Here is a 24,849-nt window from a genome sequence, read left to right as displayed (position 1 = left end):
GTCAGATTAGAGGAAGCTCCGACAGGCACTCAAGCTTCATTGGACTGCTGTTTGATGGAGGTAGGGTTCGTGAAGTGAGATGGCATTCACTGTTTGTCCATCCAGATGAAGGATTGTGCTGAAGGGGCACTCTGTGTGACTTTCTTTCTTCAGGCACAACCAATGCTCCTGCAATGGTTTTCAGTCTCAGGGCAGCCACGTGGTACCCGAAATACCCCAGAGTGGAGTTGGTCCCACAGACTTGCATCCCATGGTGGGATTGGCAAGTTGAATACAATACTTCAGGGTCTCTCTGAGCCTTAGTTAAAGAAGTAAAACCATCTGAGGTTAGTTTTTATATGATATTTTTTTCTACTAAGTGATAGAGATGGTCATCAAGCCTGACAGTTCAAAGTAAAGCCTGCTGTCCTTTCTCCCAGGGTGTCCTCCTTACATATTGTAAAGCTAAAACTGTTTCACAGTATGCTGACCCATCTTTAAATCAGTAGATTTTACAGCAACAGAAAATGAGTTAAAGGCACCTCTTGCTGTGCGAATAAAACAGTAACAGATCTCTGCTTCTTTTCAGAACAAGGCACGAGAGCCATGCTGCCTCGCGGAGAGACATCAAGATCATTCCAAAACTGCACTAATCTCTGAGTGATGGCACTGGGATTCAGACAAGAGGAGATTGTTTGAAAATGTCGACATCCCCTGCCTGGACAACGTGTGCAGTGATTCCCCTGCTGTATTTGAACTGGATTCTAATATTGCCAGGTTTAGGACTACCGGGCGCTCCAAATTACCTTCAACGTGGCTGGCAAAGACTGTTGGAGGAGGGAGAGAGCTGTACAGACTGTAACCCAGAGGATTGCCTGGCTCCCCGGGGCTGCCTGGCTGGCGTGGTACAGGACACTTGTGACTGTTGCTTGGAATGTGCCAACTTAGAAGGCCAGATATGTGACTTAGACAATACCAACAGCTTCTATGGTAAATGTGGGGATAACTTAGAGTGTCAGTTGGACATGGGTGATCTCAGACACGGGGAAGTCCCTGAGCCCCAGTGCGTTTGCTTGTCCAGCACAGCAGTCTGCGGATCAAATGGGAAGACATACACCCAGATCTGTAAATTTAATGAGGCAGCAAATGCACATCCAGAGGCTAACCTCACCATAGCCCATGAAGGGCCCTGTGAATCAGGTATAGTACTCTTCCACCCTTTTTTCTAATGAAGTAAATATCCTCTTTCACTTATGTATTTTGCATGCATGTGTTCTGTTCTTGTTTTCATCCTTGCGTAAATTTTCTCACATGCACATCAATCGTTCTCTGGACTTACTCTATACAGACAGGTTGCAAACCCACCATAGATTTCAAATGAGGCCTTCTATGCTTGGCCATGTGACATAATCTGTAACATAAAGAAACGTAAAGGTTAGATGTTTTCAACAGGACATTGATTAATGTTTCTATTGAAACATATGTTGTCAAAATTGTATTATACTGGTGATTTATGATTGACCAAAGTACACCTATGAAAAGTAAATAGAAATACATACTTTAAAAGAAAAATGGGCCAAACAGACTATAATACATGGCTAAGCTTTTATGTCTGCTGCTTCTTTTCTCCCAATTTTTATTGGCTGGGATCTGCACTGCTGTTCGGACAACAGGTTCCTGTTGGTTGGTCTGATTAGTTACCCACTGAATACTTAGGTGCTCCTGATTTTGGATTCTCATAACTATGAACAGAAAGACATCCGGTGTCAGGACCTCCACAATCATTGACAAAGCTCATCACAGAAAGTTTTTAAGTCTAAATAATGTTTTTTGCATTCACACCATTTCCTTACCTCTTGAAACAAGATACTTTTGCTGTACAGTTAAATATCAATGAAAAAACATGCGTATATTTCCTATCCCGGTACATTTGTCTGCTGTTGAGTCGTGATTGTGGTTGATGGTTTTCAACATCTCAGTTCTAGCAAGTTTAAAATTCTTAACTGTTGCTCTGTTTAGGCTGCCAGACTCCACCGTCTTTTGTACTCTTATGACTATACGCATGCATAGAAGGGATTACGAGATATGGAAATATATTAGTAAATACTCATAATTCACCACTGTCACTGTGCTTGTCTTGAAATCTATATTATGCAACTACTGCCCATAGAAAAAGAAAGCTAATAAACAAATAGGTAAATATAAGCAAACATGAAATTATGGACCCGCCGATAGCCCCCCAAATCCCCTCCCCATACCGGCATTCCATTTGTCCTACAATGTTGTTCACTTTGATGGCTGAGAGAGGAGAAGGAAATGTTATGCTGCGTTGGTGGGAAGGGGGCAGGAATGGGACTGCCCCTGCACTTAAGCATTTCAGTTCCTGTGATAAATACCTCTGTACTGTCCTCTGTGTTGTGAACGGACACTAAACATGTGCAAAGAAACTGGGGTACGTAGAGCACAACTCTTTCCAGTTCAATATTTCAAAACTATGCTGTTTCCAGTTAACAGGAAACAGCATAGTTTTGAAACTAGGGAGGCAGTTAAGACACATTGAAGTGGCTTACCTTTAGATTGTATCATATGGCAGAAGGGTGGTGGTAGGTTACGTATATGAGCAGAGGTCCTTGTAGAAAAGATAGATACCATCAGCGTAAAAGTGGAGTTGCAATTTGAATGCCTAAACCTGGACGTCGATTCACCAAAATGCCAGGGGGAGTGGAAGTGACATCGATTGTTCATCATATGACAATATGTGACATTACGTGACTTTTGACCGGGGTGACCGCATGATAAAAATAAATGTCACAGGAAGTGAAATTATTGAAGTAAAACTAATAGGTACAGGACTAACATAAACACAAACCACTACTAAAGCTGATTACTATCTAATTGGGTTACAAACTACATATTAACTAGTGTACTGGCAAGATATGCTAGATGCAAAGTTTTAATATGCCAGGTATAAGCTGTCATCTACACAGATACAACCATCATGTGCTTAACATAGTCATAAGCAATTAGAGACTAAAATGCACAAGTGGCATATGCCCCAAATGCCCATGCGACCCTTAAATAGCCATGCATACAGATCATATGGCCAGCCACACCTAACAAATCCTGAATTTCAGCCTCACAATATCAAGTGTAGCTGCATATGCCATCTGCAGGCTTTAGGAGAAGCAGATCACTCAAGGTCATTATGAACACTGTCTCCAGTGCTGAATTTTTCACCTTTGGGTATACTAATGCAAATGGCTCCACTGAAGTGAGCCAAGAATATAATTACTAGAGTGCACTTATTAGATATCTGAAGGCTCAAGACTGGAAACTTAGTGTCCTGCCACCTTTAAATGTTTTGGCAAGCCCTAGGCATTTGTTATGTAGAGAGGTGTCAGGTAATAAAGGCTAAAAGAAGAAGAAGTACCCAATTGTCCCAGCTGAGAAAGGAAATGAATGAAAACTATCAGATTACGGCCATGACAATATATTGAGGATACATATTCAAACTCCTTTCGGTTAGGGAAGCATTCTGAGGAACCAGATCCCCAAACTTTACAAGTGGCACAAATAACTACATAGAGGTGAGAGGAATACAATTTTTATTCCTTGCCCGCTGCACCCCTTTTCCATCCTTAGCAGGTTGCTGAGGGAATCATGAATGAGGTTCTGCATTGTTGTCACAAATCCATTTTACACTGTGGGTCAGGGCCGGACTGGGAACCACAACCGGCCCCAGCAAAGTGCTCGGCCGGCCCCCCCCTCCGCATTTGGCGGGCTGGAGATGCAGCTGAGCGCTTTGCAGGGGCCAGTTTTCGGCCGATTTTGGTACAGGGCCGATTTTGCAGCTATGCTGCAAAAACGGCCCTGTAACAAAAACGGCCCCCAGAGGCCCAAAACCGGCCCCCACCCGTGCGGCGCACCGGGGGAGTGCCCGGTGCCCACTATGGCCAGTCCGGGCCTGCTGTGGGTGGATTTTTACAAAGGCTAAAGGAACTTTCTCTGTGTTCACACTCCACAACAAAACTTTCTACTGTTTGCATTCCTTATTGAGCTCTGTATTCTGTTGCTATACTAGCCTGTAAACCCTCTGCAATCTATTACTGGGGTATGCAAAATCACACATTTAATTGTGAAAAATCACCAGGCTCCTTTCCTGTGCATAACCCGCACAGAAAAGGCTGCATGCCATGCCTCCAAGAATGGTGACACACCTTATGGCTCCACAACCCTGCCTTGAACATGGATGAACAGCTACAGAAGTGTTTGACTGCAGCCACTCTGAATCACCTCACTTCTATGCCCCAGGCTACTTTGAGCTAAAGGCAGCTGCTGGCAGCAGCAGCAGGTATCACTCTTCCCCCATACAACATTTCAGACCATCCTGGGGTTATGATAAACTCTATTAACCGAACCTCAAGTGAGCCCACCCTTCACCCACACCATTGTATCTTTTAGTTACACCCCGCCCCCACCCCCCACCAGGTGGTGTGGACTGGGAGGCCTATATCTGTTTCAGAGTTCCAGCATTTGAAGTGCAACTTGACTCCAATTGTCTCGTTTGTTTCGCACAGACTTAACTGTGAAGTGAGTTACTGCAATGATTTATTATAGTTTATGCAGTTAATTTATAGAAGGAAGGAAAAAGGCTGCAATGATTCAAACAGATTTGTTAAATGTTTTTCCCACACAGAGCCCCTTGGTGTGTTAGAAACACAAACCTTTGAACATGTCTAGCCACGCCTATAATTCTCTACTGTCTGGACATGACAGACTGTGTCAAATGTTGCACATAATAACAAATGTAGCAACCCAAGGGAAGACTGGTCATGCTGGATGTCCGAGGGGGCTATGGAAGTGGGATACTAGGTGGTCAGATACATTGTAGCAGTTTCCAAGTGCACATGCTTCTACTGTATCCAGCCTAGTCACAGGTAGTTTGGTTTTTGAAGAGCCAAAAGGAAAATTACAAAGAGGATCCAATTGTATTTGCTGCCCTTGTGACTATCTGGGCCATGGGTCATAAGGCCAGTGGCAGGGGTCACAACGGACATACCTGGGGTCGCATTTACGACCCCTAGCGACACCTAAATGACATCCATGTGTCTAAATCATGTAGAAGAGAGGGGGCGTGTGCATTTATTACTGACTGTTAATATATGGACCCAGTTAAAACATCACAAGTCAGTTTTAGCAAATGTGATAATAGTACTTCCATAGTTAGAAAAAAATGAAATCGGGCTCGCTTGGAGTTAGCAACACAGTTAACTTTGCCAGTGATCTACATGCTATACTAAGAATATAGACACTTTTTTTTGCAAGATAGCATTGGATCATGTGGATTTGGGTGGGAGGCAAATCCTAAACAAAAAGGGGCACAAAGGGCTCACAAAATTGCTGTGGGACAAAATTCACCCGCTTACCCAATCTTTAATCTGTGCCTGGCATGCCGTGGAGAAGCAGGGGGGAGAGAAAGGCTTAGAGAGGTGAAACAGGGTGAGGGGGGAGCAATGGAAAAGAGCACACCAAGACCATGATATGCACTTCTAGGGAGCACTAAATAAGTAAGGAACAAAAATAGTAGCATGATATCTGTGTTGGAAGGCTTCACCATAGCAAATCAAATGCAAAGGTAAGCACGCTATGCTACAGCAGAGGGACACACACAGAATAGGAAGATAGTCATCCAAGAGCAGGGAACTGAGATGGACAAGAAAGCTATCTACACATAAACAAAGGCTAACTCTTTACATTACTTTATACAATGCTGTCTGTAGAAAGACCATAGATAGAGAAGCATAAGCAAATAACAAAATAGAGGAACATTACACAGATTAGAATTTTCTTAGTGAATATGCACATTACCATGCCCTTGTAGACAACAGTCTGTGGTGGTCTATCGTTGTTATCAGACACGTGAAGCAGAAAAACCTCTCAAGTCAGTATCCTGGTAAATACACCATCACTGGGAGTATGCATCTGGACCCCCTTACATTCAACCTCTGTCCATTTAATTGCATCATTCAAATATTTATCAATGCTTGGTTAGCTGGAGCCCTATAGGCAATTCCATTGTCTTACCTCTTTGCTGTTTGCATTCTACAAAGATAAGATACCCCTTCATATTGGCCAAGATCCCAGCCAGCAGAGAACTCATGGATAAACTGTCCAGCAGTACTTATTGGTCCACAATGTAAACTCTGCAGACAGACTGAGGTGTTGCAGTAAAGCCCTATGACCATCATCTAAACTGCATCATATCTGTTATTTCCGGGGTCTTAAACAAACTGAAATGAGTACAGACTATAGTGAGTATCCAGGCCAGAATAAAGCTGTCATATAACTGCGTTCCATTCACTTTTGCTGCCACACGATGCAAGTATTCAGCCTTTGCATGGCCAAGTAAGTTGTTAGCATCCAGCTTGAGTTTTCAACAGGGGAATCACTCAATTTGTTTAAGCAAGATTGTGCTAATCTATTTTAAACTGTGCAAGAATCAGAGCTAACTGATGAGGAGAAAGTGCCTGATATAAGAAAGGATTTTGCAATTCACAAAACGACCGGGTTGTGATTATAAAATTGTGTTTTGCCATGTACTAAATCTATTTTGCAATTGGGAAAAGCTGTTTCAAATTGGAGCCATGAATAATATCGACATTGAGGCTTCTCAGTTAATATTTAGGGCTTTTTAAAGTATTTGCATTAGCTCACCTAATGTTATGCTAATAGTGGCTTTAAAATGCTTGTCAAGACAAGGATACTATGTTTAAAAAAGCAATGAGATTGCCAATAGGCCTTTGCTTTAAAGGAATGTTGGATGGTAATATGAAGCATTAAAAGTGAATAGCATGAGGATATATATGTATGTGTTTGAAAGTAAATAACTGTAGAATAATATTGGTGTAGATGTAGAGGTCATATGACAGTAGCATAGTCAAGCTAGACCTAAAATCTATTTACGTTAATGACTGCTCTCCTCCCATCTGTACTGCTGCCAGAGAAAACAACATAAATTATCTTGTTATCTAAGACACATTAACAGCATTGCAATGTCATGTGAGTGCCCCTTAATGTTCAAGCTGAAGCATCTGGATAAATAAACAAAATGATCACATCTGTGTGAAAGACATGCACCTTTTTTGTGGAAGCACATAAATTCTGTCCAATCAAAATATGTACTCCTGGCTCCCAACATGTGGATGGAGTCAAAACCCCCTCTAGTGATGCTCACATAATTGTCTGGTGACAATTGTGCTAATAAGCCAGACCATACAAAGATGCCCTGCATGTAAAATCCTTTAAAGAGCATGGCACATTTTAAGTGTCCTACACACTATCTCCAGTTTACCAGAACCATTGGGACCATCAAGTCTCTATGTCAGTGTACTGCAAAACGCATGTTAATAACTGCTGCTTTCTATAGAGAGAATACTCACATAGTCAGTGTTGTCATGGATACATGAGGGAAGGGCTTTCCGAAGATTTGTAATTGTTCATCACATGCTGGTTGTAACCTAAGACTAACATGCTACTTTGGAAGTAGTATTAAAGACAGTAAGAACAGCATTAGTTTGTTTATCTAGTGAAGCTAAAACACGTTACTTTGAAGAGACTGATCTGTTGGAACCCTCTCTGTTTTTTAAGTGGGACACCGTTTTGTAGAAAAGCAGGCATATTGACATTGTTACATTTGCAGAGAGGTGCTTTACAGACATATTCTCCATCCAATGCTTAAAGAAATCTAGCACTGTATTCACATCACGAAGATGAGTTTAACCCATGAAAGAGAAGTACAGTTGAGAACTTTGCATACCTTAGAGTAATTCAAGATAGGAGCTCCTTCAACAAGATAGTGTTTGGCCAAAAGAGCTGAGCTATAAGATAAAAACCAATTTCTCTGCAGTCACCCTCTTAAACAAGTTGGCTACAATGTGTGCTATGGCCATGACACCTACTCCAGTAGGACCAAGAGACCTTCGTCTCCACCAATGAAGGCACACATACCAGAAAAGATATGCCTTTCTCTTTTGATGTCTCAATCCTTTCACCCCAAAGGGGTTTGACTGCATTCTGAAATATACTTTAGCTTCTCAAGGAATCCTTGACCTTCTCTATATCTGCTATAGAATAGAAATTAGATAATAGCATATTACATTAGTTGACCTCTAGCACAATTTGGTAGTTCACAATCAGGAGAAATGACCCGGAGACTCTAGTTCAAATTTCAGAATCATAAGGAACATAGACTGAACGGTCCAGAAAAGAGTCACAAAGACCACAATGAAATGGGACCCTATAACTTTTAGGAGCAGGTGAGGTGTAATAGACACTGAAACATACATATCTTCTGACCCCCAGAATATCCAGTGGTGCAGAAATCAGTCTATGCACTTGAACATCTGGTCTCTTCTTTGTTTTGCAACCTTTTGACCTGCTGGATCTGTTGAAGGAATGGAAAAATCATAAATGGAAGTTTCCCTGCATGGCCACCATTCCAAATAGCCATCCAAACACTTTAACTACAGGTGTCATCTTTGACTTTAGAAACCTAGGAGTATTCCTCATTCTCACAAGAAAGCTACCCCCATCCTAATAGTTTGCTTATACACCAGGCGATCATCAAAAAGAAAATCAAAGGTCGGCCACAGAATTTGCCATCTAATGCATTTTCACCTTAATTAGGGTTCTGAGGTAGGTGAATTTTACGGTGAAATGTTGCATCTAGTTGCTCTGTTCCAAAGCACTCAAGAGAATAGGGAATCTCTCAATTGAGAGATAAACCACATGGTTCTACATGTACAAACAAGGTTCCAGTGTTTGCAAACAAACCTGAGTGGACTACACGTGAACTTAAATGGTAGGAATTCAAAGTGGTACAAGGATATATTTACCTTGGTTGCATTATATTTTTTCACATGTTTGAGTCAACAACTACTTACCTGCCTGGAAAAGCTGATAAAAGTGGTGTCATACTTTAAAAGGACACTGTAGAAGCATGGGGAACTTACACACAAGCATTTGTCTAATTGGCACATGGCACCTCTAGGGGGTGTAGACCAGCGACACAGTCTCGGTTCACCCAAAACTCATGCGGTGTAGAATTGATCTAAGTTTAACTTCCTCCTCTTCAGTAGAGCTTATGCTGGCGATAGGCCTTGGTTACCTTTTTATTTCTAAATTTCAGACTCGAAACCTCAAACTGGGACATGGATGACATGCATTCCTATGTATGTGGAAAATTATTACAATTATATCACTTGTTTAATAGTGTATTCCCAAACATGAGACTGTCTCTTTAGTACACGCACAACATGCTACTCACCCGTCCAATGAATACCCCTTGCTTTGCTGCAATGCTCGAGGAACAGATTTAATCCACGTCATGGTTGTGCATGGCATAGCCTTTTATTTGTATTAACACAAAATAATTTATAAGCTAAGATGAGAGAGAGAACTATTCTTGTGTACTTTTACAAAACAATCTTTTATAGGTGTCAAAGGCAATTAGGAAGATGACCACATCATTAAAATATCACATTCACATTCTAGGCACTTCCAGTCCATCTTGTCATGATATCCGCTGCACGCATTTTGCCAGAAGGCCCCAACAGCCCTCCCCTGTTCCATCCAGGATATCCACGGAAAACCCCTTAACAAGGCCTTGCCGGGAAGATCATTGTGACCACTTGCCACCTTCCCACCAACCCAAAGGAGTTCCACAACATCAAATCCAGGGCACCGCATAGCGCACCGGCTCACCTGAACACAGGCAGCCTTCCCAAAGTTCCAGTCGAGACATCGCAGGTTAGGGCAGGAAAGTCCAAGACCACCGGCAGGTTAGTAAACCCCCCTGTCTGCCCAGTGTACACACAAATCATACCCCCTTATAGGGTCCTTCCAGTCTCAGAATCTCAATTCTTGTGTTTCCCCATTTATTATCTGCCAGGGATGAGCCCGTCTCCATGGGTGGGTGGATGATTGACAAGGCGACATTGTTCCCTCTCTGCATCCAGGCGAGATGAGAAGGGACAAAGAGGCCAAAAACACAGGTGTGCCGTCTTAAATGGCCACCAAAGTCCTTGCTGCGCCTCCATATGGCATCACTACCCACTACCCACTCCCCAACACCTGCACCTCCTGTGCTTAGTAGGGCTATGGTCTGTGGCACGACTACAGGCGCCCAACCTCTAGCCGCAGGGGGTGCCTGCTCATAATCACAATCTAAACCAGTTTAAGTAAAACAAGCAAAGTATCAAATAATGTTCCCTGTATTTTTTGTACTGGATGCTTCTCTGACAAAACCTTGAGGAAGGATCGTCTACATGAAAACATAGTAAGCAAGGAGATCTATTTAAATGAAATGTCAGCAGCTTACTACAGATGTGAAATATAAAAAATTTGGATCGGGCAGACATCAGTTACCATGGTAGAATGTGCATGGGAATGTATGCGGAAAGAATTGTGAAACATATTGCAGCCTGTGGGATATCTTGGAGATAATTCAAAAATCATTTGTTTACATGTGCTTTGTTCTTAGCATGGAACAAATATTTGAAGAGAGTATAGCTGGAAGCCAACGAGACAAGAACTGAAAATACATATTGCTTTTTGATGCAGGACAGACAAACAAAGTAAAATAGAGTTGGCAGACAAATTGTTCATCGCAGTAGGAAATATTTTTTTTAAAAGACCGAAAGACCAAATGAGACAATCTTTTTCAGAAAAAGAATAGAGAGCTGGTAAATGTTTATATGATAGATAGTTCTGGTTGAAAGTAAGAGCCAAACACTGGGAGCGATTGGGAGTCTAGCTGCTCACTTAACTCAGGAACGTTCATCCAAACTTTATTTGGGGCTTCAGAGGAAAGAAGGCCCATACAGGGCAGTGAGACATACGTTTTGTGCAAATTACATAAGGAAAAAATGCTTCTTATTAGTTGTGCCCTAAAGGAGGCTCCACGTCCTCTCTAACCATTGCCATGTGCTATGCTGTAAATTGAAAGTGACAGCCTATTGCTATATCAATGAAGCCGAAGACATAGTATAAGGACACCCATGTGCTATTTATTTTATAGTAGATGATACTTCTATTGAAAATTGGCTATTTGCAACAGTAGTTTTAGGGGACTTTAACTGTTAATGAGGATTTGAAGCTCGTGCTGGGACCAACAACTATTTTACAGCAAAAAAAAGCACTACTGCACGATGGGGGCCTTCCTGACCTGGCAGGGTTTACTGAAAACATACAATGTTGGTCTCGTGATTTGTGATTTAAATTTAGAATATTCGAAGGTGGATGTGATGCAATATGATGCGATGTGATGACAACTTCTAGTTAAGATGAAAGGATGGCAATACAGTTAGGTCAGCATTTAAGAGTATATAGTGAAGGTTGAGGCCCTACTTGCAGTGGTCTCTTCGTGAAGGATTATAACTTTAGTTTCAATGACTAATGTGCACCAGACATTCCCCTAATATATCGCAGCCATGCAACAAAACAGTTTCTCAAATTGTCAAATTGGATGCAAATTGTCTGACTGGGTCAGTAATGCTAGAAGAGGTCCTTAAAGTGTGCATTTTAACCATCTTTTTCTAAGAGAAACACACCAAGCTCCAAGTGGTACAATAGCTAAGCAGATCTTTCAGGCACATCTCTGTCTATATAATTTGAACGATTATGGTAGTCTGCTGGAAAAAAGCCAAATGAGTGTTGGGCCAATAGGCAGGAGCACATTTCCTGAATGTGCATTGAAACTTCATGAAAAGCTTACAGTAGAAAATTCGTCTTTTCTGCGTGGTCCGCCCAGATTTTTTGCTTTTTGCTGGACCCTATATTTTAGCTGGTTTTAGACCTCTATGCACTTCACCCCTGCCATCCAGAGTAAAGCGACTGAGATACTCCTTTTAACATGTTCGAATTGGCATATACCTAAGTAGTATATTTAACTTACTTATACACCCCTAATATGTGGTAGAAGGTGCACCCAGGGCCTGGAGGTTAATACCTCTAATAAACTGGACTGTTCCCATGAGGCACAGGGTCAGACTGATTTGCATATGGCCATGTCTGAACTGGGGTTACAAATGGGGACCTTCTGAATTTTCGCTTTTTCTTGTTAATGCAACTCAACGCACACCATGCAGAATGCATTGTAGCTATTGTTTTTCCCATTTTTCAAACAATTATTCACTGTTTTGCGTACACGCCACTTGCAGCTTTGGTCTTTTTTAACTGCAAGCTGCTTCCACCCTTAGGTTCCAAATGCCAGAGTTCTACAGAGGGAAACGTTTGGGACACAAAAGAGTGTACTGGAATATCAAGGGAAGATCCCATACATTGACATATAGGTGCTTCACATAACAATCTGGCATGAGAGCGTGGTATTGCTGACCGGTTTCCGACATGAAAGTAAAAAAATGCTGTAGTTTAGTACCTCTAGTGTATTTATGCTTGTATTGACATCTTGTTGTTGACAGGACTAGCAATAACAGATAGACATAGATCTGCAATGAAACAGTAGTATAAGGAATTAATCTAGACGAGGGAGAGCATGGAAATGATGGAGTTTAAAGTGAGAAGCAATCACAACACAAACAAGCACTAGCAAAGCCTAAATCTTTGGTCTTGGGCCCAGAGCTTTTGACCAATGCTTGTTTCCTGGGCTATGCTTTATTATTAGTTTACCAATCCAAGAAAATAACACCTTGGCAAAGCATAAATGAATAACTAATGACAATCTATTTCATTGTAGGATGGACTTTGTATGTATGCACACGTACAAAAGCACTGACAGCTATTTTGAAACTCCAAGATGTCTGTTGACGTGCGCACGTACATAGGCAGGTGCCTTTCTTAAAATGGTGTTTGTTAAATCATAAAACAAAGCATTCCAGGATAGCTTTGCATGCATATGTATGCACAGACATAAGTGGCCATCATTGAGTGGTTTTGAATACTTTTTTAAATATACGAAATGCCTATCAAAGATGGCTGCTCACCTCAGTGCTGATGTAGGATGCAGCTTTCTGCTAGTAACAATGAGCGGTCAGGCAGCAGTATAAAATGAGCTTCTACACTCATGCAAATGGAAATAAATACAATAATAATCTAAAAGTAGTATTTCTAAAAAGAAACAAATCACTGGGCCACCATGTCTGCCACAAACTGGGTCTGTTGTTAGCAGGAAGTGCACAGGCAAACTGTCATCATTCACAGTGAGGGGTGACAGTGTCAGAAGTGGACTGATCCATTGCACTATGTCCTATATTGTGGTGGGTGGAAGCAAAAAATCAATGACAAATTAAAAGAACATTGGCTAAATACTTAGAGTTAAGAATGATCACACCCTGAAAATGTTCACAACCTTTTAGTGAGTGATGAGTGTACTCAGAGATAAATACACCAGAGGTTACTTTGCAGTGTGTAATTAGACAACCACAATACCTATTCAAATATGCATGATGGGATTTTAAGAAACAAGAAATGTAATTGGTGTGAAGAAACTGTATGGTTGGTCATGCCAGTGACATTTTAAAGTGATTCACGATTCACGAGGAATATGCTTTCTAGCTGCGGTTGCATGGGAGCAGAGGAGCGTCGCGCCCCACAGCGCTGCGCAGAAAGCATTACAATTTAAATGGTAATAAAATGATTTTATTACCGTTGTATTTTTTGCTTTCTGTCAGCAAACGGAGTGCAAGAGCAGGGTGGCCCAGTGTGTCACTGCTGCCAATGATTGGTAGCAGTGAGGAGTGTCCACTTGAGTTTGAAGTGTGCATGTTGGTATGGCCAGCTACCTTGCTACTGCCAAACCGACATGCCCAATTCAAACCTCTCTGACCTGGCTGTCTTGGACAGCTGGGTTGGAGAGCAGGCACAGGTCTACAGTGTCTTTTAGGACATTGAGCTAACCCGCTCCAGCCAATCATGACTCTTCATTCGTGCTGCTTAACAGCATGAGAACAGCATCTTGATTGGATGAGAGAGTTGGCTGTGGGCTTCGTGCTCGGTGGACGTGCGGCAAAACAACAAGGACGTACTGCAGAACATCGAGCGGCAGTATAAGGTAAGTGATTTTTTTAATGTGTATATTTATATTATTGTGTATTATCTATATGATTATGTGTATTTTTTATGTGTATATTTTTTGCAACCCTCCAATGTGATGTGCCACCAACTGCCACTGATGCTTTCAAATCTATGTACCAGTAAACAGTAAGAATATTTTGGACATTCACAGTTTTTATAACATTTTTGAGTGGAAAACAAAGATTGAAGTAAGGGAAGCCCAATTATTGTGGTCAGTTTCTAAAAATAAACACCAGGAATAACAGCGCTTATACTTATTTCACCAGGCTACTGAAACTCCACTTGCAAAGTGTATATACAATAGCAGGATTGAGATGGTAAAAATTTTTACCTTTGCAGAATCACTTAAGAGCTGGTTCAAACTTTTAATTTAAAAAAAAAAATGTATTTATTCTAGTTAGTTAAGGAATACAGCGTTCCACAGCCTATATACAAATAATGTGCCACGTTCGTGCATAACAATCTCTTATTGACATGGTTAAACAGCACTATTTCACATGTAAGTAATCTTTTGTACAGCGCTACATCTTAGTAATTTTCCTTGATACAACCCATAGTCCTCAGTGTTTACATTCTGCCACACTCAGCCTTTTCTACCCCCGTCCTCCACAACATATTTGAAGATAGAAGCCCATACATTGTGAATTACGTGTGCGTACTATCGTGCATATTCAGTCATCCGTTTGTGAGGATCTGAGGTATTGTACAAACGGGTCCCAGAAGCCCCTAGGTCTGGCTTGTGGTTGTTCCTCCACATACGTTTCCAGTCTCTCCTTGCAGTATGTCATGTCTGTAATCCAGTCTTTGCACTGTGGTGTGCGTCTGCTCCCCCATCACAGGGCTATGCGTCTTTTGGCCAGTAGTAGCGCCATTGCCTGAAGTTTACGTCTGCGAGCCAGTCCGATCTTATATATGCCCAGTAAGCACTCCAAAGGCGCAATAGGTACCTGTTCCGTCAGCATGAGAGTTAGAGTGTTGGTCACTTCTTGCCAATATGGTTGAAGCTGAGTGCATGCCCATGCCATGTGTAAGACGTCTGCGCTAGGGGCGCTGCATCTGTGACATCTGTCATCCATTCTTTAACCCTTTGCGTACATCGGACGGCCCCCGACCATCCGACGTCACGGTGGGCATGTGCGGAGGACGGCCGGGGGCCGTCTTAACCACGCCCAGTCATAAAATACCCGTAACGCGCCGGAATTCCCGCCGCGGTCAACGGGTTAAGCCATACTTATGCAATTGCACCGGTGTATAATATACCTAATGTATACATTTGAAATGTATAATGCACAAGTTGCAATAAGGTGTAAGCATTTGCATCTATGCACAACTACACTCCAAGTCCTCTTTGGCAATGGGGCTGCCAAGTACTTCCTGAAGTGAACTATCTTCCTCTCTTCATGGGGTACAAAGGTATTGAATGTACCAAAGTGAAACAGGGAAGGGTATCCCTTTTCGGAACTAAGGATGCCTCACACAGATGAGGGTTGAACGGGACTAACCCTCCTTAATTGCTGAAGTCCCATTGCCCCTCTTGTTTTTAACAAGGTGGTGAACTACACGAATAAAGAGAATGGAGTAGACTACACCAACCTTTTTTATCACCATATTTCACTCACGCTCACTACTTCACACTCTAGGGGCCCTCACACCCACTCACTCACTGGCAAGGAACAAAAGATCTCCACAAGAGTGTAGCACCAAGTGCTACCCGTCAGGCATTGCAGCGCCGGCTTGACGTTGGAGCAGGAAGCCGATGATGACACGAGACGACTAGCTGGTGATATGACAACAGCCGTTAAACCAGCTTGTTGTGTGAGGCATCCTTAGTTCCGAAAAGGGATACCCTTCCCTGTTTCACTTTGGTACATTCAATACCTTTGTACCCCATGAAGAGAGGAAGATAGTTCACTTCACTACGTTATTACCTTTCCCTAGGGGAACTGTGTGCACCTTCTTGCTGTACAGATTGATGGGACACGCACACTGGACCCCTATAAACATTGTCCCCCCCTGTGTCCCCCCCTGTTGTTTACTGCCAAGTACTTCCTCCCATCTCCTTTGAGTTTTGTCTTGTTCTCTGAATTGTTCGCATTGTGCTGCGTTATAGAGGTGTGTAACTAAACATTGGCATGTCGGTGATGTTAATAAAATCTGCAGATCATTATGTGTTGGCGGTTCATCTGGGAATGTGGAATATAGTTCCTTCACTGCCATTTGCAGACATAAATAGGCAAATATCTTTAAAGGTGTGCGGTGTGCAATAAGGGACGCGTCGGTTTGTGATATAAATTGTCCATGTGGGAATAAGTTGCCCATGTTACATAGGGCCATCTCCCCCAGCAAGTTCGTCATGTTCCTTTCCTGCATCACTGTGATTTGCGGGTGATGGTTCATGGGCAATGCTAGTGCATATGTTGGGAGTTTATGCCCGCTTTTCGCCAACATGTGCCATGCTCTCAATGTGCAAGTGACAGGGTGTATTTCAGCCCTCGAGGTGTGCCTTCTCAGCTCCGATACAAAAGTGATCAGAGGGGTCGATTTTACGCTCTCATGTTCTACTGCTATGTGCGGTATGTGGCCATGTGGGTGTAACCAGTAGTGGGCGTGTTGCGCCTGTGCACAGTAATAGTACAGCTGCAAGTCTGGTAATCCAAAGCCCCCTTGAATGTGTGGTCTGGTCAGTTCTTTCCACCCCACTCTTGTCTGCTTTCCTGCCGATGTTAGCCTGAGCATGGTGGTGCGCAGTTTAGTAAATAGGGATTGCGTGACCAACATTGGTATGTTCATAAATAAATAAAGGAATCTAGGTAGCACTATCATTTTCTGAATTGAAATCCTATCAGCTAGTTATAGCAGTAGTTTGATCCACATGTCTATCTAATACTCTAGCTTTGATATGGCTCTGCTATAGTTTTCTCGCATCACCAGCTCCGTATCTCGATGTATCCAGATGCCTAAATATTTCACAGGTTCTGCCTCCCAATGCAGTGGGTAATCTAATGTTGGTTGTGTTGTGGCTGGGGTGAGCCGGATCACCACAGATTTATCCCAGTTTATACTGAGTCCAGAATAGTGTTTGAAGCAGACATATTCTCGGAGGAGTTTATTTAGATTAACCTTTGGATACCTTGTGTAGAGGACCATGTCATTGGCATATTGCGATATGCTGACTGGTCGAAGCTGGAACTGTAGTGCAGTGTCTGCGTGTCTCTATCACAGCTTACCTGCTTGTGGTTCCAGTGCGAGTGTAAATAAAAGTGGCAAAAGCGGGCATCCCTGCCTCGTCCCACGGGATATTTTAATAGGTTCAGATGTATTGCCGTTAACTCTTAGTCTTGCACATGGCTCCATGTATAATAGCGCTATCCAGCGCAAGAAAGGCTCAGGAGACCCCATCCTTCTCAGCACAGTAAACATATATGGCCATTCCACAGAGTCGAAGGCTTTCGCCGCATACAAGAGGGCCGCAGCTGCTGGCAACTCTGGGTTGCAAATATGGTCCTCAGGTTTTGTGTTGTTGACCTTGTTGGTATAATGCCAGCTTGATCTGGTGATACCAGGTTTCGCATTAAGGGTTGTATCCTCAGTGCGATGATTTTTGCCAGTATCTTGGCGTCAGATACGCATTTTACGGGATCCTTGTCTGGTTTAGGGAGAGTTATCAGCAGCACCTCACGTAATGATGCCGGCAGCATGCCTTCTTCATATGCCTCATCATACATTGCAGCAAGATGTGGAATTATTAATTCTTTATATTCTTTATAAAATTTCCCGGGTAATCCTTCTACACCAGGGGTTTTATTGTTTGGGAGGAAAATTATTGCCTCTTTTATCTCATCCTCTGTCATGTGGTGGCAGAAATATTCTCAATGCTCGTCCGATAACCATGCTAAGGCGATATCATCCAAATACTGGTTTATCTCATTTGTGGACGTACTCAACTCAGCAGAGTATAAGCGTGCATAATACTCCAAGAAGCAATCAATAATGGATGGGGTGTCGAATTTGGGCTCAGCCTGCACGTTTATTATTTGGGTGATGTGGGACACTGTATGTGTGGGGCGTATCATACAGGATAGCGCTCGTTCTGGTCACCCTCCCTCCCCATAGGTACATGCTGTGTGCCTATTCGACATATACTTGACCTCGCTCTCTGCAAATTCATGATAAGTGTTGAGTTTTTGTCTGATGTCCGCCAGTATCTTGGGGTTCAAGGTGATCATGTATTCTGTTTCTAGTTATTTCATTTCTTTTTCAACCATGGACTGTTGTCATTGAATATCTTTCAGTATGCCTGCAATTTTGCCTATACAGAAACCACAAATTGTGAATTTAAAGGCTTCCCATAGTATTTTGGCGCTGCTTACTGATCCCACATTCCGTTCAAAGTAGTCTATGATGACTTGTTGCAGATCAATTCTAAACACCTGGTCTAACATTGCGTCTTGTTGTAGTCGCCACGTGTATTGTTGTGGAGTGTGCGTGGGGATTGCGAGCTCAAGACGTACCGGTATTGGTCCGATAGTGTTTTGTGCATATGATGTTGTCCACGTGCAGACATCATTTGTGGCTATCCAGAAGTCAATTCTAGATCATGTATTGTAGGCTGTAGGTATGAAAGTGCCTTCTTTATGTCTTGGATGTCACAAGCGCCATATGTCCGTCATTGCATATTCCACCACACCGTCTCTAACCGCTTTTGTGGCCTGTTTCCCATATCTGTTGTTACTAGTGACCTACCCATGCATGGGTCTAGACATGTGTTAAAATCTCCTCCCCAGATTATTGCTGTTGGTGTTAGTGTGTGCAGTTTAGCCATATTTGTGAAATAAGGATGGGTCATCCGTGTTTGGGCCGTATGTTGCGACAATAGTTAGAACTGTTCGTCCGAAGTTTCCCTGAATTATGACATATCTACCCTGGATATCTTTTATCGAGCTAAGCAATGTAAGTGGGGTGCTGCGCCTAATCTGGAGCAGTACTCCTCTGGCATATGTGGAGTGTTGTCCATCTTGTGCCTATTCTGTTCTCTGTGGCATCAGTGAGGTGTGTCTCCTGTATACAGGCTACGTCTACTTTGTGACCATCTAAATATGCAAGGACCTTTCGAATTTTCTGCGGATTTTTCAGGCCTCGCACACTCCATGTCATGAATGTCAAGGTTCTAGTAGTTCGTGGTCTGTTATCCATTTTCTGTTAAGTTACTGAGTGGTCTTGATGTTTTTTGGAGGATTTGTTACTCGTGTGCATGTGACATCTGTCCTCCTGTCACTGACCGCATTTCTTAAATTTTCACCCTTACCACCCCCCTCCCACTTCGCCACAATTACAGTGTAGACAATCCCAAAAAACGTGTTCCATTGCCCCGCCCCCTAACCAAACTCTGAAACATTGTGGTGCACACAGGTTGGCGGGAGCTGCCAGCCGGTTACCCCGGTGACACCATCACACAGGGGTCGCCTGTCTAAATGCAAAACAATAACACAATCATCAGAACCCGCTATTACAAGGGAACAACCTGCCCATCAGTCCGTGTTTCAAGCCCCAGTATTTTCTGGACTTATATACTATGCATGTGCTTTTTTTTTTTTTCCTCATATTGCGAATATGTAGATAGGAAGGTGTTTGGGAGTTTGACGGTCTTTTTGCGATGACTATTCCTTCACTGCCCCACAATGTCTAATGAAGGTCCAAGGGGAGTTTCCCGTGATGTTAATTATGACCAGTCAATTTACTCCTATTACCTTTATCATACTCAATAATTCCGTTGTTCCTGGGAGTACCTAGCCTGTAAGGCTACTCGGCAGTGTTCAAATCCTGCCTGGAATTATTGGCTCGCTTTAATCATTGGAGTATATCAAAAAAGAAAAAAAAAAAAAAAGAAAGAAAAGAAAAGTTCTAAGTTATCATCTAGAGGTGATATAGCTTTCCCAAATCTCCCAGTATAGTGATCTTTTAGAGCGCTTCCCTATTCTGTCTAGTCTGCAGGTTTTTATTACAGAATTTAACCAGTTTTCATGAGTTGGCGGTACTGATTTTAGCCAATTAATGCAAATTTCTCTTCTTGCTAACAAAATCAGAACAAATATTAAACGTTCTTGGTGTTTACTTAGCTTTATCATGCCTGGATGAGTAGTATAGTGGATCCCAAAAATAATTAAAAGCGTACTTACAGTTATGGGTGTTGCCATTACCGCAGTTAGTGTCTTACCAATCTCTTGCCAATACTGCGCGAGTGCTGGGCAACAGTAGAACATGTGAATATCATTCACTTTCTCTTCTCCACACTTGCAGCATGATTTTACTGTCGCGCCTTTAAATTTTGATCGTTTTTTTGGTGTCCAGTATGCTCTATGAATAGTGAAGAGATGTTTTTTTTTTTAGAGCTGCCGGCTTTACACATGACCAGCATTTTTCTATTGATTTTTTCCAAATTAGCTTTAGATCCATGACTTCATTTGGTAGGTCTTTTCTCCATATTTTTTCCGATATTGTTAAATCCTCTTCGCCAGATTCAATTAGAGCCCAGTACCATTTCGAAACTTCCTTTTTTATTGGGGTTTCTGTTATCATTTCTTCTTCTAAGTTGCCCGTGTCTATTGCCCCCTTTGGGATGGTGTTGGCCCAGCTACTCAATTGGTAAAATTTGAATTTTGATATTTTTCCTTCTGTGATTGTATGCAGATGTTCCCAGGATATTAAGACATTTTCAACTAGAAGTTGTCCCCATTTTTCAATTCCTGATTGTCTAAGTGGCCTAGATAACGAGTCTTTTAAACATTCCGGCGTGCCAGGGGAGTCCCATATTGGGGCCATATTACTATAATATGGTATCTTTACTACATTTCTTATCTGGCTCCAAAGTTTAACAGCGTTGTTTAAAATCTTCAGTTTTACTTTTTTTTTAAATTTTGGGTGACCAAATTTGAAAAGGAAATGGTCTTCTCCTTTCGTTAAATGTTGTAAGAAATTTGGGTAAGCGTAGTGTTCCTTTAGCATGACTCAAAAATTTTTGAATTGAAAAGATCTGTAATACTAATGTATGTCAGGGCTTGCTATTCCACCTTGTTCCTTTCTTTTCCTGAGTTTGTTCCATGATATTCTTGTACTTTTTGCTGACCAAATAAAACTAGATATTTCTTGTATTTTTTTTAGGGCTTCTTTTTTAAACTCTAACGGAATGGTGTTGAAGAGATAAGCTAATATGGGAATGATTGTCATTTTTATTGCATTGGTTTTGCCCAGAAAACTTAACGGTAAACCTGACCAGGTTTTGAGGAGTCTTCTCATTTCTTTAGCCACTATATTTACGTTTGGTTGTGGAATTTTTTCCAACTCTTTTGTTATAGTTATGCCTAGATATTTTATTTTGTCCTTTGTGTAAGGTGAGTTCGGGTTAGTGTTCCAACTCATTGCCTCTGTCTTACTGTTATTGGTCAAGTATCCAGAAACTTTGCCAAAGTTGTTCATTGTATCATCAATAGCTGTTTTTGAGAGGTTGTAGTTATCAGTGAACACCATCAGGTCATCTGCGTATAGTGCCACTTTCTTTGACCAGCTTTGATATTTATAGGGTGTTATAAGTGGGTGATTTCTAATAGAGCAGGCCAGGGGTTCGATATATAGGTTGAAAAGTAATGGAGACAAGGGGCAACCTTGCCTAGTGCCCCTCTGAATCTTGATGTTACTGGTGAGCTTCCCATTTACTGCTATTCTCGCTCTTGGGTTCATGTAAATTTCCTTTACCATTTGGCAAAAATTCCTCCCTAAGTTGTTTTTTCCTATGACGTTATTTAAAAAAGCCCAATTGACACGATCAAAAGCTTTAGCTGCATCATACGTGATGACCGTTAGGGGTAGTTTTTCGCAGATAGCAACATCGATTGCAGCCATTAGCTCATGAGTAATTTCCTGAATTTGTCTGCCCTTTATGAACCCCTTCTGGTCCAGGTTAATCAATTTTGACATTACTTTTGATAATCTTTTAGCTATTACATTCATAAACAACTTGTAATCACAATTAAGTAGTGATATCGGCCTATAAGACTCGCATATCTTTGGATTTTCCCCTGGTTTTAATATAATACTAATCGTTGCGTCATTCCATGAATCAGGTATCTTATCGTGATCCAAATAGGTCTTATTCATTACTTCTGTTAAAGGCTCAATTAGTGGTTCTTTTAGTGCTAAGTAAAATTCATTAGGAAGCGCATCAGGTCCCGTGGCTTTTCCTCGCTTTAAATTACTTATAGCAGTTCTTACTTCTTCTGTTGTGATTTCGCTATTCAGGGAATCCATTTCTTCTTCCGTCAAACTTGGAAGAGGGACACTCTCAAGGTATTTCTTGATATCTTCATCCGATGGATTTGTATCTTCTCTATATATTGCGGTAAAAAAGTTTGAGAACTCTTGCCTTATTGAAACATCGTCTGAGCAGGTTGATAACTGATTCGGAGTATAGATACTTAATATAGTATTTCTAGTTTGGTCCGTTTTCATTTTCCAGGCTAACATTTTTCCGCAACCTTCTCCATATTCATGATTTGCTAGTTTGCTATTCTCCCATTTATCTTGAACTATATTCTCCAGATAGTCCACCAGGTTCTCTCTTAAAATGCGGCCCTTCTCTTCTAATCTTTCTCTTGATTCTGGAGAACTGTCACGCCCTAGTTGTACTTATACTTCTTTAATTTCTGTTTCCATATTTTCAATATCAACTTTTTTTTCCTTGTTTTTGTGTGCTCCCAAGCTAAGTAGTTTACCTCTTATTATCGCTTTGTAGGCATCCCACGTTGTTCTTTTGGGCGTTCCAACAGCATTATCTGTGAAGTAGTGAAGAGAGGTTGTTTTGAGCTGGTCCACACTTTGTTCATCCCTAAGGATCGATCGATCAACAGTCCACCTGGGAGGCGAAAATGTTTGTGGTAATAAGAGAGTTAACTGTACTGCCGAGTGATCTGATAAGTGTGCTGGTAGATGTTCGATACTTTTAACATTGCTCCGAAGGTAATTATTCAGTAGGAAGAAATCTATTCTGGATTTATGACCTAATTTCTTATTATGAAGGTATACGGATAGTTCTTTTCTCCTTTTAACTTCCACGTGTCTTCCAGGTTTAGATCTTTTTTATAGATCCCTAGCCATTCCCTCATTTTTGGTAAATTCATTTGTTTTGTTGGGGGCAATCTATCTATTTTAGGATCCGCTATAATATTATAATCTCCTCCTACAATAATCGGAACTGAAGATGTCAAAAGTTCCGAGTATAAATTTTGAAGAGGCGCTGGGTCGTCCATATTCGGACCGTAATATCCCGCAATCGTGAGTATGCAGTCCTCAATCCTGATTTTTGCCACTGCCCATCTTCCTTTGCTATCAACTGCTTCGGATTCTAGTTTAGCATTCAGGGATTTTTTTATAATGATTGCCACCCCTTTTATGTTACAGTCTTGTGAGGTGTGTATGCTTGTACCGATCCAGTGGAGATTTTTTACCATTTGAGTCCATTCGGTCCTTAGAAGATGGGTTTCTTGGAGAATAATGATTTCGCTTTCTATCTCTTTTAAGTATTCCAATATTCTTCCTCTCCTTTTGGGAGTTCTAAGCCCATTAACATTCCATGTTAGAATCCTTATAATCTTATCTCTTGCCATTCCATATTGATTATTGTCTTGCTTTGGGTTTGAGATTGAGACAACCATCTAACTCCCGTACTGTTCCTTTTATTTTTCAATTTTGAGGATCTTTTTTCATTTTTTTCCCTATTTTGCTCCCCACCCGTGTACAATTAAATTTAGCATATTTGTTATACAGTGTGATTCGAAATCCCCCCCCTGAGGAAACCTCCCTTTTTCTTCTTTCAGGTGAAATTCCACCCGTTTTCGTGCTCCGTTTCACCAGCTGTTTTATTCTTTGTTACGCAAGCACTTCCCATTTTTTATTTTTTATTTTTTTTATTTAGTGTGTTTAGTATATAGCTATTTCTATTGTGTTGGATTTCCCGCTACAGTCTTTTTCTCCATTTTTATTTTTATTTTTTTATTTAGACCTCCAGATTCTTCTTATGATCTTTAGGTAAAAGTTCCTGCCTGTATTATTCCTTACTAGCTTTTTCAATCTCAATTTGGTCTTTTATTTGTTGAATGAGATTTTCTACCTCCTTTGGCTCCCTTATGTTGTGCATTTTATTTCGCCACATTATTCTCAAGGCCGCTGGGAATTTCAATTGCACGTTCGCTCCTAGTGCTTTTAGCTCCTGCATAAGTTGCCCCAGGTCCCATTGTCTGTCCTGTGTGGCTTTACAAATGTCTGATCGGACCCGAAAAGACCAATTATCTTTGTTGAGGGTTCCACTTTTCAATCCTTCGCTTAGAATTGTTTCTTTCAAGGAGTAGGTTCTGAAATTTACTAATATTTTCCTCGGGGCCTTTCTCTCCTTGCTTTTCCTAAATGGATCCCTATGGACTCGTTGAATATTTGTAGTTAAGTCACAGTCTTTCGTCCAAGGGAAAAACTCCTCTAGGAGAGATATGACATAAGCCTTAATATCAGACCCTTCCAAATTTTCAGGAACATTTAACACTCTGAGATTATTTCTTCTTCCCTGGTTCTCCAAAGATTCCAGTTTCTCTTTGATAGCCCTCTCACCGTCTTTTAAATGTCGTATTTCTCTTTGATTTACCCCTATCTTTTTGTTTAATGATCCAAGTTCGTTTTCAACAGCTGTAACTCTTACTCCTAATTCATTTAATTTCTGATCTAGATTTTCAACAGCCT

General features: G+C 41.5%; 1 protein-coding gene across 1 annotated transcript in view; it reads left to right on the top strand.

Annotated features, from left to right (window-relative positions):
• The first annotated feature begins 571 nt into the window (after positions 1-571).
• The window catches only part of KAZALD1 (Kazal type serine peptidase inhibitor domain 1), a 92,476-nt gene continuing 68,198 nt past the window's right edge, over positions 572-24,849 (top strand). The window contains exon 1 of the mRNA XM_078641165.1: positions 572-1,179. Coding sequence (XP_078497291.1) covers positions 681-1,179 — 499 coding nt within the window. The 5' untranslated portion in view covers positions 572-680. The remainder of the gene's footprint in view (positions 1,180-24,849) is intronic.

The sequence above is a fragment of the Lissotriton helveticus genome, chromosome 5_1, assembly GCF_964261635.1.
Source record: "Lissotriton helveticus chromosome 5_1, aLisHel1.1, whole genome shotgun sequence".
Taxonomy (NCBI): domain Eukaryota; kingdom Metazoa; phylum Chordata; class Amphibia; order Caudata; family Salamandridae; genus Lissotriton; species Lissotriton helveticus.
The sequence above is the reverse complement of the archived record's forward strand: the minus strand, read 5'-3'. Positions and strand labels throughout refer to the sequence as shown.